This window comes from Trypanosoma rangeli (assembly GCF_003719475.1).
Source record: "Trypanosoma rangeli strain AM80 chromosome Unknown Tra_15.4_contig_00144, whole genome shotgun sequence".
NCBI classification, from domain to species: domain Eukaryota; phylum Euglenozoa; class Kinetoplastea; order Trypanosomatida; family Trypanosomatidae; genus Trypanosoma; species Trypanosoma rangeli.
Window position 1 is genome coordinate 14,053 of NW_021705889.1, and position 17,831 is coordinate 31,883.

At 49.6% G+C, this 17,831-nt stretch overlaps 3 protein-coding genes across 3 annotated transcripts in view, besides 8 other annotated features; all 3 read right to left on the reverse strand.

Moving 5' to 3' along the window:
- Window positions 1-29: 29 nt before the first annotated feature.
- Window positions 30-56: a sequence feature (A-rich).
- Window positions 57-245: 189 nt separating this feature from the next.
- Window positions 246-295: a sequence feature (A-rich).
- Window positions 296-314: 19 nt separating this feature from the next.
- Window positions 315-353: a microsatellite.
- Window positions 354-437: 84 nt separating this feature from the next.
- Window positions 438-459: a microsatellite.
- Window positions 460-735: 276 nt separating this feature from the next.
- TraAM80_04771 (uncharacterized protein) lies at window positions 736-13,134 on the reverse strand (the record flags this gene model as incomplete). The annotated part of the gene is made up of 1 exon (XM_029381685.1): window positions 736-13,134. One exon carries the CDS (start codon window positions 13,132-13,134, stop codon window positions 736-738), a length of 12,399 nt encoding a protein of 4,132 aa, XP_029238453.1.
- Window positions 13,135-13,176: 42 nt separating this feature from the next.
- Window positions 13,177-13,193: a microsatellite.
- A 7-nt stretch (window positions 13,194-13,200) lies between these two features.
- Window positions 13,201-13,226: a microsatellite.
- Window positions 13,227-14,485: 1,259 nt separating this feature from the next.
- Window positions 14,486-14,514: a sequence feature (A-rich).
- Window positions 14,515-14,632: 118 nt separating this feature from the next.
- Window positions 14,633-14,665: a microsatellite.
- A 51-nt stretch (window positions 14,666-14,716) lies between these two features.
- TraAM80_04772 (putative DNA repair helicase) lies at window positions 14,717-17,044 on the reverse strand (the record flags this gene model as incomplete). Its single annotated transcript, XM_029381686.1, has 1 exon — window positions 14,717-17,044. One exon carries the CDS (start codon window positions 17,042-17,044, stop codon window positions 14,717-14,719), a length of 2,328 nt encoding a protein of 775 aa, XP_029238454.1.
- A 635-nt stretch (window positions 17,045-17,679) lies between these two features.
- The window catches only part of TraAM80_04773 (large subunit ribosomal protein L8e), a gene marked incomplete at both ends in the record, with an annotated part of 633 nt that continues 481 nt past the window's right edge, over window positions 17,680-17,831 (reverse strand). Inside the window, one exon of the mRNA XM_029381687.1 lies at window positions 17,680-17,831. This exon is cut by the window's right edge and continues 481 nt beyond it. Within this exon, the coding sequence (XP_029238455.1) occupies window positions 17,680-17,831 (152 nt within the window).

The window sequence follows — 17,831 nt, forward strand, 5'->3', positions numbered from 1 at the left end:
ACCACACAGAGAGAAAATAAGAGAGTGAGAAGAAAAAAAAAAAAAAGTAAGAAAAAGTGACACGATATTTGCACGCACATACACAAGGTAAAACCACAGCACATTCGCTCGTGTTTCCACAGGCATGCGTCCATAAAAGCAAAGCTATGGAGATGGAAGGAGAGATCACCACAAGTGTTTTTTTTTATTATTATTATTCTTCCTTCCTTGATCCCGGTGGCATCAGCTTTAAGTCACCAAAACTAAAAATAAAATAAAAAGGAACAACTAAACAATAAAATAAAACAAACTAAAAGTACAGCTGAGGACATGGAACACACACACACGCACATACATACATGCATAAATATATAAAAGACAGTGTAACCACTTACGGTTGCATTTCTAGCTACGTCAAAGTTGTTTTCATTCTCTTTTTTTTTTAAGTAAATGAATCGGTGTGTCTGTGTGTGTGTGTGTAACTCCAGCGTATATCGGAGGTGGATAAGAAGCACGCGTCATCAAAGGAGGCAACGATCAAACAGAAACAACAAAACAAAAAAAAAACGATGCAAAAGGAAAGGGGGGAAAGAAAAAACAAATCCACAGCCACGTATATATTCATATGGATACGAACAGAAGTGAGGAAGAAATATACATATATATTCCATGGCCCTAAAGAAAAGAAAGGAGAAGGGGTAAAAAAAAAAAGAAAGTATCGTCTCAGGTGAGAGGCGTTGCATAATATGTTGGGTTCTACGCAAGTTCCATCTCCATTTCATGCGCAATGGCAATGAGCATTTTTTCCCTAAAAAGTTCGTAGGTGTCATAGAGCGGAACAGTCACCAAGGAGGAGCACGACTGTGCTCTGGGAAGGTGATCCGTGCCCTCTGTACTCTCTGTCACCTTAATCTTGTGGATGAGGGGAGGTCTCTTCTGTCCAGATGCAAAACAGAGAAAGGAGGAGCGCTGCTCCACGGTGAGTTCTTCAATAATGCGCCAAAAGGCCTGCTCCCGCATCCCGGTAAGCTGAACCTCGATGAATTGCCTCATCACTTCAGGGGTTAGATTTGAGTCGCCGCAGATCATTCGCTCCAAATCCTGCCACAAGAGGCAACGGACAACGCGTTTAGGAAGAACAGCCCAAATCCCTTCACGGATAGCATTCAATTGCAGGTCCATGGAGTGCAGTAGACAATCCTCCGCCAGTCGACGGCAGGTGGTCACCTTGGCCTCCTCACTTTTTGCCCCATTTCCCAGTACCTCCAGCGTTGCGGAGAGGCCTGGAATAATTTCCTCGGCCATCCCACTCAAGAAAAAATCGGCGTCTTCCATGCTATTCTCCACTACGCTATCCACGTACCTGTAGTAGTCTTTTATTGTGAGTGTGTCCTCCACAAGATACTTCCACACAAATGGCGAAAAATCCAATACCAGAGGTGTCTTTGCAGCCGCCATATGACCCATGATTTTTCCAAGAAAGTTCAACAAAATAAGATCATATGCTGAATTAGCAGAGCTATCAGGAACCAACGCAATTCTCCGTGAGTTGTTCAGATAGCGACAGAGTGGGTTCCTGTGGTAGTCTGTATGGGGATAACACTTATCTGGGTGTGCCATAAGTTCCTCGCTAAGGAAGGTCCACAATTGTTTGTACGGTCCTCCGAGATCGTGCGGGGCGTGTCCACTTCCAGAAATATATAAGTGCACCTTAAACAGTGGAGTTTGTCGAAGTTGTTCGTCAGTGAAAGACCCAATCTGTTTATACATCTGCGACAGCACTGAGTGCTGTAGAGCCACCTCAGGTGGTCGTGAAAGTGTGGAATATAATTCCGTGATTCGCACAGTGATACTGGACGGATTGAAGTTTTTCTCAACGTGGGGTATGCTTACAAGCAGGTTCTTTCCAAAGGACCGACGCACAACATGTTTCACGCGTAGAAATGCAGAGGACAACCGACCGTACACAACTTCACTGTCTAAATCAATAAAACGACGTGCGGTAGCCATGCAGCTCTCAGCAACATAAATAACCTTCGTGTGCTCCTTCCTTTCCTCGTAGCTCATCTGCAACAGTAGTGGATAGCGTGACAATAACTCAACCTCCAAAGGCACCATGTGCACAGAAGACAACACTGATAAAGACATATTGCCTGCCTGCTGCTTCAACGGCATGGAATCTTCCGTGTCGGAAAGGTACGACGCCAACTGTTCATAAAATGATAATGGTTGCACAGGCAGTACACTTTGAAGTGGCTGCTCATCGTATGTCGTGATCTGAACACGCGTGAAGCGTCCGGAGAGGTCGCAATAGTTATCAGGCACATATACAAACTGTGCAGCATTTAATGCCATCCGCATACCACTGCAGGAGCCTGTGGACATGAATGCATACAAACCCCTGTCCTCGTGTTCAATGGGAATAGGGACAAAAGGGCCATACGCCCCATTCACAGACCAAGACACTAACTTTTCATTCATGTCAAGCAAACACCCAATCACGGATCCTGGCATCGGCTCTTGTCCAGGTTTATACTCCTCTTTCTTGTTCTTTGACGTCAACTCATTCCCGGTGAAGGCAAAACTGCAGGTGTCACTCCCAACGTGTAGACTTGGAACCTCTGTGTGTTCTTCCGTTCCCCATCCAACGGCAAACGGCGCGGTGAGTCGGTCTGGCAACACCACTTCGTAGTAGTACCTTCCGTGTGAACCCGCCACACAGGAACTCATGACTTTACCTACCTTAAGCACCCCCTCCGCAAATTCACCATAGGCACAGTGTGCCTCCACAGATAAACTCTTACGCAAGGTCATCTCTTCCTCCGCAAGATCCACCGCCTTTGGTAGCGGGAGCCCCTCTGTAAAGGAGTACGACATGTCGATCAAGCACTGCAATGATGCTATAGGAATGTTTCGGATGGTGTCCTTAAGAAGTGATTTTTCAACACTCATGACAAGTTCCACCCCCGCAGCAACGTCCTTGCGGTTTTCACCATAATGCAAAAAGTTTGGGACATTCCGATCTATCCAGCTTAGCAATAGCGAAAGAAGTTGCGTATAAATGTCATGAAACCCATCACGGTGTTTCTCAACAAATTTAATGACATTCCTCAAAAGGTGATGACGGTACTCAGCACCGCATTGGTGCGTCGCCGCCACCACGGCATGAAACAAATCCCAAAGAAGGCTTGGAAAATGTGCAGCGGCATCACTTTGAAGGAGTACGTTCTTTGTAACAAGAAACGAAAGCGTCGTCGCATCCCATGGCTTCGTATTGGGATCCAAAATGAGGCCGAGAGTCCCATATACGATGCGTAGCCGCTGCTCCATATCGGCGTAGGTGAAAATAATTTGATTCGTCAGTGGGTGAGAATGGTAGTAAGCAATGCAATCAAGTGCCTCCCTGCCCACGTTTCCACCCTTGTAGAGAATAAAAAGATACAAGTGACGGGCCAGTAATACAACAAGACGGTGCATCGTAGATGCCATGTCTCGCTGCGGAGCTGGTGGTATCACCGGGTCCCTGCACTCCGGCAAAGGCTCAATGTGCGCCAACTCAGTTGTGGGGGCAATTAAGGTGACACGACGAAATGTATTGATAGCAAAAGTCCCAGCTCTGTCATTCCTAGGTTTCCATTCGCCCAACACCCGCTGATTCCCTGTGTCAATAGTACCAGCCATAACAACGACAAAAATGGGTTCTTTCTTACCAGACAACATGTATTCTAGCTCATCTACAGCTGCCTCAAACGTTGGATGCTTCACCCCCTTTTGAAAACAAAATGGAAGTGAACTGGTTGAACCCGTTGCACAATACAAACAAAGACGCACAGTCCTGCTGTACCGCATATATTCCCCAAAAACAAGGCACTCCCTGGCTCTGGTGAGGAAAGTCACGGTGGCCGAGCCCCCACAGTCTGCGGTAAGACGAAGAGAAATTGAGCTGGTGCCTCTTCTCGGTACGGTGATCTCTCCCTGCCACTCCCCCTCCAGTGTGGTGTCACACAAGCGATTTTCAGGATCTGTCACGCGCAAGGTGTGCTCCAGCAAGTTACAGGGCAGACCATTATGGATGGTCCACCACGGTTTCCCGCCCGATTGCTTTACTGGAACACAATCCCCCATGTGTAACAAGGCTGTTGAAGAAGCATTGGCCAGTTCCACACCTTTAAAGGAAGTTGGCAATTCCACAGAAGAAACTTTAAAAAGTTTGCCGCGGTGTGGACCCTGTACAGCGCACATTAGCAAGTTACGCTTCGGCTTGTATTGATGGCCGTCAATCGAAAGCGACGGAATAAATCCCGCAAGAGTCCTGCTACATGTCATGTTACGAATGCAATTGCACGTTACATCCACTGCAGCACGAACCTCTTGAATAAACTCTATGGGTGAATCATTCCTGATCTCCACGGCAGCTATGGGGCGAAGTACATTCAAAATTGCCGAGCTGTAGGGCAAGAGAATTGGTAAAAGTTTTTCATTCTCGTACAGAAATGAAAGAATAAGCAAAAGTCTGGAAAGAACAAACCCATCACGCATTGTGGCACCTGTCTCGTCAATTTCGCGATGAAGCAGACACTCCTCTGCAATACTGTCACATCGACCTGTTAGAAAAAGGGCATAGGGGACCCACTGAACCGCGTTGTTCAGCGGGAAGTGAATCGCCACTTCGTCCTTTCCAACGGCAACAACTTTGCCTTGCGCAAGATCCTTCTTCAGAAAGACATACCCTAGCGTACCCACCTCAGGCAAACTTTGGCAGAAAGCCAAAGGGAGACGACAGTGTTCTGGTCTTAGCAGCCGAATACGCCCTTGACAAGAAACACGCAAAAACGTGCCTGTCACTCCCTCCACGACTGCGGGTAGGGTTTGTTTGATTTCAGGGTAAATGGAAACAACGACATTCTTTCGACCAAACAGCACAAACCCAACCAAGTTGGCGGGGCTACTCAGGCGAGAGATGGGAAAGGGTTGTGTCCCGAGTGTCACCCAGTCACGACGTATGGTGGCCACCCCCAACACGGTATCCACCTCAATGGTGATCGTCGAACCACGCCAAAAGCCGGAAGGGGAAAGAGTCAAAGAGTTGAGTTTTCGTCCCATGGAGGAATCGCTGCAGAGGGAAGCAACAGTGGCAGCCCCCGACATACATCGCTCACGAAGCATTTCGACGGACAAGGAAGTGATGTCTTCTGCTTCACCGACGCCAATAAACGTGGGCATCTCGGAGGAAAGCGGTTCGCCGTTTAACGTGTCCACCAAAACCGTGAAGGTGGCCACTTTTTTAAACACAATACCCCACATTGCTACAGCATTGTGCCTCTTCGCTTCCGCCACACAATTCATGTGTCTCTCCAACAAACGACAACCCCAACTCTTCAAATATAGCGACGTGGTTCCGGAAATTATGACTTTTGTACCACATTCAAGAAACTTTGGGGGAGCGCTGGAGTATACAAGAGGATCAGGTCCCATTTCGGTAAAGGAGTGATGTGAATGGGTGCAAAGCGTAAAACAGGAATGACACAAGTTGTAATCAATGCATTCGTTACATTTGTACCACACACGAGAGGTCAAACGTGTCTCAAGGTGCTGTGTGAGACAACCATCGCAGTTTCGTTTAACGTTTAAAGAGCACAATGCAAAATGTGGCTGCTGCACCGTTGTACGTATTGCCGGCTGATCTCCACTGGATGGTAAAAGTACGGCGACAGCGTCTGTATTATACAAGTGCACAAACGGGAAGAGCTTCACCTCCTTGGGCAGATTGTCAAAAATAAGACCCAATAAGACCTCCTCTTGGTTGACACCCTTGCGATAAGCTTGCATGGTGCCCTCGTCGCGATCAACCTCAAGACGAATGATGTCTCCACTAACCAGAATGCAACTTGGGTCTGCAATAGTCCGGAAAGGCGTCCCTGGGTGCAGGTGACGCAGCCGCCATGGGGCATCATCCATGTCATGTATGGCCCATACCTCTGGATTGCCCACATTCAGATCCCGCCGCCTCCAATCAAGCGAGGCGACACAGATACCAAAGTAGTATCCACCGCCCAATATCTGTCCAGTGCGCCCGCGCATAAGCTGGCACCGCAAATTAAATCGCCCAGTCCTCGGAACAGCGGGTTCGGCAATCGCAATGAAAGGTGGCGTGGTATTTTCCCCGCCACTCGGCACTGTCGCCAGCCTGCCACAGTACTGGGGTGGCAAAAAAAAACCAGGATGTGATAACGCGGCAGAAAAGGTGTAATCCACAGGAACTCGCGGAGACTCCAGAAGCGGAATATTCTGAGAGAGTCGTTGAATGCTGAGAAACTGCGTCACACGAACACCGTGAAACAAATCGCCCCATTGATCATTCTCATCCTCAAGTATGTCTTTCCGTTTCTGCGTCTCCTGCAGCGCGAGGGCCTGTGTCGTGACAAGCGGGAGAACAAGACGGCGAAGTGCCATCACCAAACTCATGATGCACCGCTGGACGCCTGACAAGGATGATGATAAATCACTGACGTCAAGCGTACCGCATGCACCCAAAAAAGAGGCAGTGCGGAGACTGTTCATGTGCCCGTAGTACGCCAAGTTGCCAACAGAAAACTTGACCTGCTGCTGCCTCAAACGGCGAACAGTAACCAGAACTTTCTCACCATTACGGCAACAGAGCTGTAAAACACGCGGGTCTGGCATGCTGCCAAACAACGCCAAGGCAACGTTGGGGAACGCTGCTCCATCAAGTTCCTCACAAAGACCATCTGCCACTAAACGCTCAAACGGGTCCAACGTTAACATGGAACGCAATACATCCACAGAAGCTGCACTGAGAAGGGTCAAGGATGAAATCGGCGCCGTCATTTCCCCAGGACTGATGTAGGCGGAAGCATCGTCATTGTATAGCTGAACAAATGGTACTAAGTCAACATTTGTAGGAATGTCCGTAAACAATGTCTTGAGAAACTCATTGTCTCGATAAAAACTTACCGTTTGTTTGTCACAGTCTATTGAGACACAAATCTCGTCGCCACTGCCAAAAGTGCGATGAAAAACGTTTGGTTTTACCGTTGGATTTGTGGCGTGGGGTAACTGAGGCGAGACATCGTGAAGCGCCCATACTACAGGTGGCTTCACAGCCTTCCATCTCTGAGAGTTACATGCTTGTGACATGGGCTTCAGGTTAGCAACGGATATCCCAATATAGTACCCACCCTTCAAAGAGTGACCCTTCGACATCCCCTTGCGAAAAATGCGTGCTGTAAAGGACACCTTCCCAGTACGCGGAAGAATATTTCCCAAAACTATGCTTCGCTGCGCCTCTGGCTGCATGCACACCCCCTGCACATTTGTAATGGTCATGCATCGGCTATCGCACTCCCGCCAGTAGGGAACAAAGGGAATTTTACCATGGGTATCTACCATCACCTTGGCGTGTTCAAAAAAAGTTTTTACAAGCTTTGTTGAGCTCTTGACGTCCCGCACACGAGGAACGTGTGGTAGAAGTTCTGGAAAAAACTTTATGGTGGATATTCGTATAGAGTGCAAAGGCAACATCATTAGAACTGTTGCCGCGTCAAATACCATCTCCCCCACTACCTCAGGCACTGAGTTCAGTGTAGGAGCCTGTAGGATGTGACGCAGCGTGGCAATAAACTTTATGAGCGATGAGTCGACGACCGACAGGATGACCGCCTCCTCCATGCAACTCTCGGAAGTCTCCACCTTGGCCACTCCAATATCCATAATAATTGAGGCAATTTTGTGAATGCTTCGGCAAACCAACTCGCAGCACTTAATGAAAAATATCCCTGTGCACGGTTTACCTGACTCTCGCATGACGCTGGCACGAGCGGACATGTAGTGAAGCACAATTTCTGCGGTTGATGCCACGATGTACCAAGTCGGGTACCCGCTAACTGAAAGGGCGGGGTGTAATCTACGAAAATCGTAGCAAAATGCCGTGGAGCCAAAGTTTACCGTAAAGCCTGTACGTTCCTCGTTATTGACGCGGATTACAGGATAGAGAGCCTCGGTCTTATCACTCACAGTCCCCATAAAGGAGATAAAGACACCATTGAGGGTGAAAAATATGCGCCGTGTCGTCGCCACGACTCCACAGCCAATCGTGTCACCCTCATCAAAAGGCGGGCAGGAGATAGCATGGGTGTCGCCTAAATTATCGTAGAAATATGTTACATCCACCCCACGCTCCACCTCGCCTCGGTTGTGACCCAAACCAAGCGCAAAAAAATGACACGGAAATGTGAGTGTCACCTCGTAATAATACACACGGGGAAGACCACCAAACCAAGCCATATGTCGTGGAAGGGGCCACGCCTCGTCCGCGCGCAGCGTCAATAAGCCAGGAACGGCCTTCTCAAAGGTGACGCCTTCCTCTGAAAGAAACAGTTGCAAGTTTGGAACAACAATAGAAAATCCATTTGGTAAAATGGAGTTGATGGACACGTGCTCTGCAATCCCAATCAGTTCATCCCAATTGGTTGTCCCCTTTGTTGCGCTTGTGGTCTTACTTTGCTCACGGCGTGCCCGTCGTGAGCACATCAATGGCAGGCTGCACGTGAACAGACTCATCTGGTCCGCCAAGTAGCCAAGAATACCAGTTACCTCATCGTCGTTCCTGCTGCACCTAAAAAATTCGCAATCCACGGCGTCCCAGGGATGGCACATGATCGCCAGCAACAACATCGTGGAGGAGCCATTCTCTGCCGGAGACGCCAGCATCACCTCTGTCGATAGCTCCTTGGGACAATTACTCATCAACAGGGATTCACACATCTCTAGGACAGAATGAAACGCCGTACGTACTCGCATTTCCAATTCGGTGCCAGAGCCCACAAGACTCTCAATTATGTGTTTTCCACTCCCCTCTCCAGAAAACATCCACAGAGTCTGGAGAATGCCGTGAAGCATTCTAGTCTCCACCTTCTCAAGTTTTGAGAGAAGAGCCGAGAGAAGGTGCAATCCACGCATTATACGCAGGGCGGAAGACGTTCGTTCCACTAAAATTTTTTCCAGATTTTGGGGGGTAATACCTTTAGAAAGCAGAGCGCGCACCTGATCTAGTATATCTTGATTCTGCATGGCACCCCTAACCACGTTTCGCCTACACATGGAAGCGGGTCTAGGATCTGACGCAGACCGTGAGGCGGCAAACGAACTTTCATGTGGGGAGCGCCTTACGTTCGAGGCACGCCGCGCATACAAGGGGAAATAATCGGCCTGGTAATATACGCATGAAGTAATCCATTTGGCTAAGCCCAACAATGACTGTCGTGCGGCATCCTTTCCACTTCCCTGGAGTTTACTTCCCCATTCCCCGCTAAACCAACGGAGTTTTAACTCGTCAGTGGCCTGACGTGTAGTCAAGCCACTGTGTATAAGCAAAGATAAGAGTGCCTGAATGGCGGGCCGCATGAGGGGTGTCACGCCACCCCGCATATTTTTCCACACCTCATCCACAAACGTTTTTCCTTCTCCCTCATTGTTGAGAATGTCCACCGCGAAGCTGGACTCGTTCACCCTGCCAGGAACATCCAGCCCATGCGTTGCGAGTGTTTTTGAGTCCAGTCCATGACGCAGCAACGGCGCCAGAAAAACACCACACGACGTGGGGGTTGTTGTTAAATGCCTCGCCGAAGATAAAAGCAAATTCAAAATACCTTCACGCAGCATAGAGATGCACGGTGTGCCAACACAAAGCTCATAGCTGCAGACAACGGTAAGCGAGCTCTCTCCTGTCCCGAAAAGCAATAGGGTCGATCCATCTATCGTGACAAATGGTGTCTCGTTATTCAAGACAAGCTTAGTTGGCTTCTCATTGGAAGGGTTAGATGCGACAACTGTCACCTCCGAGGCGGACAATTCCTTCGAAATAAAAACATTTGTCGCTCTTTTACAGTCAAGAACAAACTTAAATGGGGCACTATCTGTGCTTGGTACAACGTCGCTTGCTTGTCGCGTCTCAAAGCTCACAGGGAAGAGGTTACTGGTGGCTTCTTGCGGCAGTGTATCAAGAAGATGCAGCAACGCCAATTCCACCTCTTGGGTGACAGCAGCGGGACACAGTTTGGCAACACTGATCAGCATCGGTAGAAGCCCTGTGTGAACCACGGTTTGTTGTATGCTGTCATCCCACGATCGCCTCGGAAGGAGTTGTTCTGCGTGCTGAACGTAGAGTTCCAATAGACGGCAAATTACTGTGTACTGTCCATAAGCAAGAAGAAGTTGAACGGATACAATTGAAAACCATAACATAAAAGGAAACACTGTTCGTCCAGAAACACGGCCCTCCTCCTCTAGTTTACATCGTCGAAAAAGCCCATGTGCAATGAGCAACAATTTGGAGGGATCATCATTAACTACAAAGGATATAATGTCGTATAGGGACTCTTTGCACATGCAGCACTCAATTGCATCAGTCACCCTTTCATCATCGGCATGCATAAGTATATCAACTTTATCTGTCATGGTTAGTGATCGGCTAGCGCCGGCCCGGACCAATGCGGCAGCCACATCACGAACATAACCTTTAGGAAAGCATTCCATGATTTGCTTGCAGGAACGATTAAGGGACGCAGCGATACGTGAAAGGGAGTCAGCATCCTCCAACGCTAGCCGCTCAAAGTGTACCATTGCTAATGTCATAACCGCCACTAGCTTTACATTGTTAGACTCTTTCTGGGCACCTTGCAGTATCCTGCACAGTTGGCGCAAGTTTTCAAACCGCAGTGGAGTAATTTCGGGCGGAATTCGAAGAAGATCAAGTCCGTCAATGCACATGCGTTTCAGGATCTCATTGTATAACCACTCGGGTGAACCCTGCAACGTATCTGTGCGCAAAACACCACTTTCTTGTAATTCATATTCTCGTCTCGCAGTGGTAGAGATGGAACTCACGGAGAACGTCGAAAAGCGCTGCTGAAAGGAATACAACAAGGACTCGTCACGGGAAAGGAAATAAAGTGACTGCGAATAACTCCCCGGGCAACGGTATACTCGGCTGATGGATTTTGATCCATGTTGAACAGCAACAACCACCCCGTCTCCTCCCTTGTGTAGAGAGGGGATGATAATAAGGACCTGAAACTTACTGACCAGGACGTCCGACTGCTGCAGCAGATGTTGTGGAAAGCGAACATTATGGTCAAACGACTCAGGCGGGGCACACGGACAGCAGACGGACTCGTCCCAGACAATCGATTGTTCCGGAATACAAATAGTCTGCATAGCAGCCAGCTCCTTCAGCCAAAACCCCTCTCCCTCATCCAGCGGCAGGTAAAAAAACGGCTTCACAGATGACTCCAACACTCGTTCAATGGAAAACTTATTGATCGAGCGTCCCTCCAGGCCCTCCCCACACCACACCACGAGCGATCCGACATGTCCAGTGCCATCAAATATCGTTGCACGAGTGACTTTGAGCGCATTAGGCTGAGCAGTGCGGGCCCCATGTAGGTCAACCAAAATATTGTCAATACCCAACGTCCATGTGCCCCGGTTCCACTGACAAAACATAAAATGCCAGGGAGCACTGTTTGGGCAGACGCCAAAGCAGCTGTGGGAGCCATGCGTCAAGGTGACAATACTTCCCCGCAGGTGCAAGGTAAAGGTGCGACCATCCGCCTCCAAGACAACCAAATTTCCCTCAAAATCGCTGTGGATGTGCGAGCAGACAACAAAACTCTCAACAGTTCTATCGGCCCCGGGACCGAGTTTGTTCAGCACTGTCTTCCCACATGCCACAAGGTACAATGAACTTTTTCGTCCGCTCGTCAACAGTGGGGAGAAGAGAAAGTCAATAGACTCGGACGTCATCGCGGTTGGAATGGCTGGCAACTCCGTGTTGTGTTCACTGAGGTAAACGAGGTCGGTGCTGAGCACCACGTGACGCAGTCCAGCCATCATCGTTAGAATCAGCTTTTTCGAGTCGGGGGAAAACTGCATTGTCCACAATGATCGAGAAAGAAACATATCCACCGATTCCACCAGCAACTCTCCCGTCGCAGTGTGAAAAAGCAAGATGCCAGAAACGGTGGCGGCGGCCAAAAATAAACCACAAGGTGAGACACAAAAGCAAACAACACTGACACCCTCCGATAGCATAACCGGCAGTTTGGTTGTCTCACGGTGGTGAGCGTCAACAGGAGACAACATTAAATGCTGCGATGATGAGGTCAAGGAAAAGCTTCGCAACACCTCCTCATAGTGAGGTAGCACAATTGGTACAATGCTGAAGCGAGAATGGAAGCAATACTCCTCGAGAATGCTAACATATCGAAGCATTTCTTGAATTTCCCCGCGAGGGAGAACGACAAGTCCCAGCAAACTGCACACCTCGCCTTTTCGCTCCTGTGAACAGCAATCCCCCATGAGGAGCTCTCTGCCGGCATCAAGTGCGGTCTGCACAATAGATGAACTTAAAGCGCGGGTGGCGGCGGGAGATTGCTCAACTTTTTCCAAGGCAATGCCAATGTTATCCAAATGCCAAATATTTGACAACCACATGGATATTGTTAACGCCACCATTTCTGTTGCTGGTGCAAACGACTGGAATCGCGGCAAACAAAGTGCCCCAGATGTTTGATCTTGGGAACTAAACAGGGAAGTTGAGTTGCTGCCTAAAAAAACCTCCTTGTTTTCATTCGTGAATTGAGTTGTCATGGCGGCAACGCCCTCCATAAACCCACTAACAAGAGTTTCATAAAGCTGAAAAGGAGACGGATCCTTTGGATCCTTGCAGTACACAGCAGAAAGCCCTTTTACGTACTGCATCACAGCCTCAGGGTCAGTTGAAGCCTCACCGTCAAAATCCGGAGGGCATGGCAAGAGTGAAAACTCCGCCTCCAGCTGGTACTGTTTCTTTTGCATGTACGGGACGTAGGCGGTACTGTACAGCTGAGAAAGCGTCAGCTTGTCTATCCTCAAATCCTCGTCCTTGTTAAACAATTTGTTAGGGTCCTGGATGTACAGAGAACCCTTAAGCAGAGGCGACGGTTGAACATACTTTGCCTCGTATGTCGTCGATCCAATAAGCAAGGCATCGTTGTCATTTACATGCACCTCGCTGGACAGCAACGACACCATCGTCCTTGAACCAAAGCCTTGGGGGGTGTTTGTTGAAGGAAACCCGTCACCCACCTGCGTCATCGCCGTCAGTACAAAACGTTCTCAGGCCAATAACTGATGAGGTATATATATATATATATCAAATCCTGTGTGCGTGTCTGTCTGTGTGTGTGCTCGGTCGAAAATGCCGCGAGGAGATCGCCACAGAGGGGAAGAAAAAGAAAGAAAAAAAAATGAGGGCACAAGGAAGGGAAGTCCAACAAGAATACATGCAGCCGTGGTTGGTGGAAATATAGCGGGGAACGGTGATAGGAGTAAAATAACGCAGCGAGCCGGTTCAGTTAACCCATACAAAGTCACTCACAGCATAAACAAAAGTAAATGGTAACAAAATAAAACACACGCGGCCCCACACACACACAGTCCACGGACGCACCGCACACAAAAATTCCGGCCGCCACCTCCTGCGGTTCCAATGACGGCCATCATATACTCAAAAAAAAAATGTGCGGTGAGTGGTGCCTCCTCCACTACAGCCACCTTCCTAATCTAGTCGGCCTTCTTCCCTGGCGGCGTTCCCTCCTCGCCGTCTGGGCGACGGCGACGGGTCGGTGGCCGTCAGCTTCCAGCAGAACATCCGTCCGGTGAGTCCTTTTCTGGCGACGAGAGCAACCCGTCACCGTTCGCGGTCTCAGGCTCCCTTCTGCGACGAAACCACCCCACGATCCACCTAACCACAGCGGCAACAATGTACACCACCACCCAGCACGAAACTCAGACCATCGTGACACGCGACTCCTACTGGGCCGGCGGAAAAAAATAATAATAAGAGAGAAGTGAGGAAAACTACGGGTGAGTGAACAGCAAAGTAGGCAAAGAGTGGAATGGTAGAGGGCAAGACAAGTGTCCCTTACCTGTGGTGCAACAATTTTGTTCCCGAATTCTGCTCATCTAAAGAGAAAGCACCCCACCACCACCAAAAAAAAAGGGCTCAGCGCATGTCACTTATAGTAACGGACAGAAGCGCCAGCCAAAAATAAACAAAAGTAAATGGTAACAAAATAAAACACACGCGGCCACACACACACACAGTCCACGGACGCACCGCACACCAAAATTCCGGCCGCCACCTCCTGCGGTTCCAATGACGGCCATCATATACTCAAAAAAACATATGTGGTGAGTGGTGCCTCCTCCACTACAGTCACCTTCCTAATTTTGTCTGCCTTCTTCCCTGGCGGCTTTGCCACCTCGCCTTAAGCTTCCAGCAGAGCAGTCACTCTTTGAGTCTTTTGCGTTTGGTGCGAACTGTTTGTCGACATCTGTGGGCTCAACTTTATTTGGGTAAAGACATCCCATAACCCGGTTCTTGGTCGTCACAAGCAGTGAGTACAGGTATCACAGCATCTTCGTCTTCGGATCTCCTCAGTTCAAGAAAACAAAAACAAAAATAAAAACAAATGGAAGAGACAAATACCGATGGGTAAAAAACAAGACTGGCAGGAAGAAATATACACAAAAACAAAAGGGAAAAACACGGATATTTTCGTTTTTACACTATTAGAGTACATGTTGCATCTTTTTTTTTTGTTTGTTTTGGTTTTTGTTTGTTGGGTTTTCACGTTCGCTGCTGCCTTCTCCCATCCTCCCTCGCGTCGCTCAGCTAGAGCTCGTGGTACACAAAATTTTCATCAATGCTGACTAGGCTTTGCAAAGAAGTACAGCTGTGGTTCAAGTGAAGGTGGTCAATACCACTTCCCACAGCCCATTCCCGCTTGATTGCAGCCAAATCCCTTTCTGGTGCGACCTCCACAACGTCATTCTCTTTGTCGTCGTCTTGCCAAAGTCCGGCGTGCCCTGGCGCTGGCTGCTGCAACGCACAGCTGTGGTAGTCCAACTCCCAGCCGGAAACAACCCGGGACAAGAGATTCAGCTGGTAGTCCAGATTTCGGGCATCCACACAGCCCTGTGGTGCCGTCAAGGACTCACACCGCAGTTCCCTTTCCCGCAAGGCGCTTCGCAGCTTCTCCTGTTTCATGCTTACAACATCGCCTGGTTCTGTGATGGCAGCAACGGCATCAAACTCTTTTTTCGAAAGGTCGTCCGGGCGAAATTCCATAATGCGACACGTGTACCCCTGATCCACAAGAAACGCTGTGCGGTGTGCCGCGTAGGCCATCTCCAGCGTGTCTGTGCTAATGATGGTGTAGAACCACGCGTCCACCACCTTGCCGTTACTGGCTCTCGCCTTGGGGCGCAAAATCCTCCCAAGGCGCTGCGCCTCTTGTCGTCGGCTGCCGCCATGACTGGAGACTTGTATCACCACATTAGCGCTTGGGAGATTCACACTAACATCCCCCACACGCGACAAACAAATGACATTTAGCTTCGAGGTGCTCTGAAAATCAGAAAAAATCATTAACCGTTCACGATGCGGCGTCTCCCCGCATATGACAGGGGCGTGAAGAAGACTCCCGTACTCCTTAAGAAGCAGAAGATGGTCGCAAAAAACAAGAATCTTTGATGACTCCGCAATGTGTCTTCTAACAAGTTCAAGAACACATAGCATTTTGTTAGGGTTTGCGGCGGCCAGCATGACAAGCAGTGGCATCTTCCGCTGCCGCAGTGTGCGGTCCTCGCTGCTGCGTTCCATATATTCAAGACTAAACTGCTTCGTAAGCGGCGTTAACACCTCAATGCAAGTCACATTAGCCAGATAGCCGCTTGACGCCAACGTCTCCCACGACACATCATACAGCTTCGGCCCCACCAGGTGAAACAACTCCCGGATTTTTGCATCCTCCCGGACATATGTGGCCGTTAGTCCCACCACGCCCTTGGCGTCAACAAGGCCCAAGCTTTCCTTGTACGCCTCCGCTGGCATGACATGAACCTCATCCATAATGAGAAGACCATAGGGCTGAAAGAGCTTCTCCTTTGGATTCGGGCGTCGTCTCTTCTGGGGTCGATCATCTGTAGACCCAATTGCGCATCCCGCATGCTGCCGCATCTGCGCTCGGTGTGCTGTCACCAACATGCTGTACGTCGTGAGCACAACATCAGTATCTTCCGTGATCGGATCTTTTTGTTTTCCAGTCAAACAGGCAATACGCGCAGCCCCCTCCAATGTCGACCGATGCCGTTCAGCGGCAGTCATTTCCTCGCCAGTGCCAGGAGCACAGATGCTGGCATATTCTAAAATCTGATTTTTCCATTGTTCAACACTCACACTTCCCGCGCAAAGAATTAGGGTCGGCTTCTTTACCTTGCACAAAAGCATAATCCCCACAAGCGTCTTACCCGCGCCGCACGGCAGCACAATGCAGCCACTTCGCAAAGAACTTCCCGTCGCTGCGGCGTTGACAGCATCAATTTGGTACGGCCGCGGTTTCGTCTGCGTCTTCAGCATGATGTGGATGTTGCGAATGCTCTCGTCTGCCTCGTAGTCGTACTGCTGCTGAAGAGGAAATCCAAGCAAAACGCAACGCTCCGCCACCAGCCTTGCGACGGCGCGGCTTCTCAGCATAAAAATAGAGTGATCTGCGGCAGAAACAAGCTTGGGTGGTTCAGCACATAGCGACCGCACCACCGGATCTGCCAAAAGCGCCTCCGCCGTTTCAACGTTCTCACACTCCACAAATGTGCGTGTATCGTCAATCACAATGCGAGCCAAATTGTATCGACTCATGCACGTCTCCACAAAGGCGCAAACGCGAGCCCGACGCGAGTTACCCCCCTCAGCACGGAAGCCGTAGACATAAGCGTCCAAAAATCCAACCACATCAGATACAGGGATGCTGGCGGAAACCGCAGTCCCCAACGAGAAGGGTGTCATGCGGTACTCATGCATCAGTGAGGGCCGCGAGGTCGGCTCCGCAATGGTCGTAAGTAACGATTGTATCGTATGAAATGCTGGGCGAAACGTCTCGGCGAGAAGCACCACGTACCCCTCCACGGAGACGCGCTCCTCCAGGAACAGGCACTGCATCATTCAACCCCAAAGTCTGCCGGGCGTCCAGCCCGCCACACACAACATATAACTTACAAAATGGTGCCACTGGGAGGCAACAAACAACAAAATAAAAAGATTAAAAAAAAAGAGGAGTAAACACCAAAGGAAAAAGCAGAAGAAACGCACACGTTCTCTTTCCGCACAGAAGACCCGTCAATTTAGTATTGAATAAAGCAAAAGAGTTTCGTTGTTTGTTGCTCTTTTTTTTTTTCATTTTAATTTAAAAAGTATCAGCTGAAAAGAAGAAAAAAACAAATCAGACGTGCTAAACCCAACCTACTCCTCTGGGTGCCATGCGCCCTTAACAGCCCTGCTACCACGGATACGTCCGGTGCGGCGAGCGGCAATGAGGCCGACCTTCTGGCCTGGCGGTGCGTGACGCGAAACAGTCGACGGGTGACCAATGTGCTGATGGTTACCACCACCGTGCGGGTGCTCCACGGGGTTGCGGGCAACACCACGCACCTTGGGCCAGCAGTTGCGTTTTCCACGGAAACGGTAGAAGGAGTTACCAGCCTTCAGAACGGGCTTCTCAATACGGCCACCACCGGCAATGATGCCAATCATGGCGCGGCAGGTGCTGGGGACAGTCTTCTTCTGCCCGCTTGGCAGCTTCAGACGTGTGCGGCCCGTTTCGTGGTTGTGGGAGATGATGATGCAGTAGTCGCCCGAGGCGCGTGCGATGGTGCCGCGGTCGCCGACCTTCGCCTCCACGTTGCAAACGATGCACCCCTCCGTGATCTGGCCGAGGGGCAGGACATTGCCA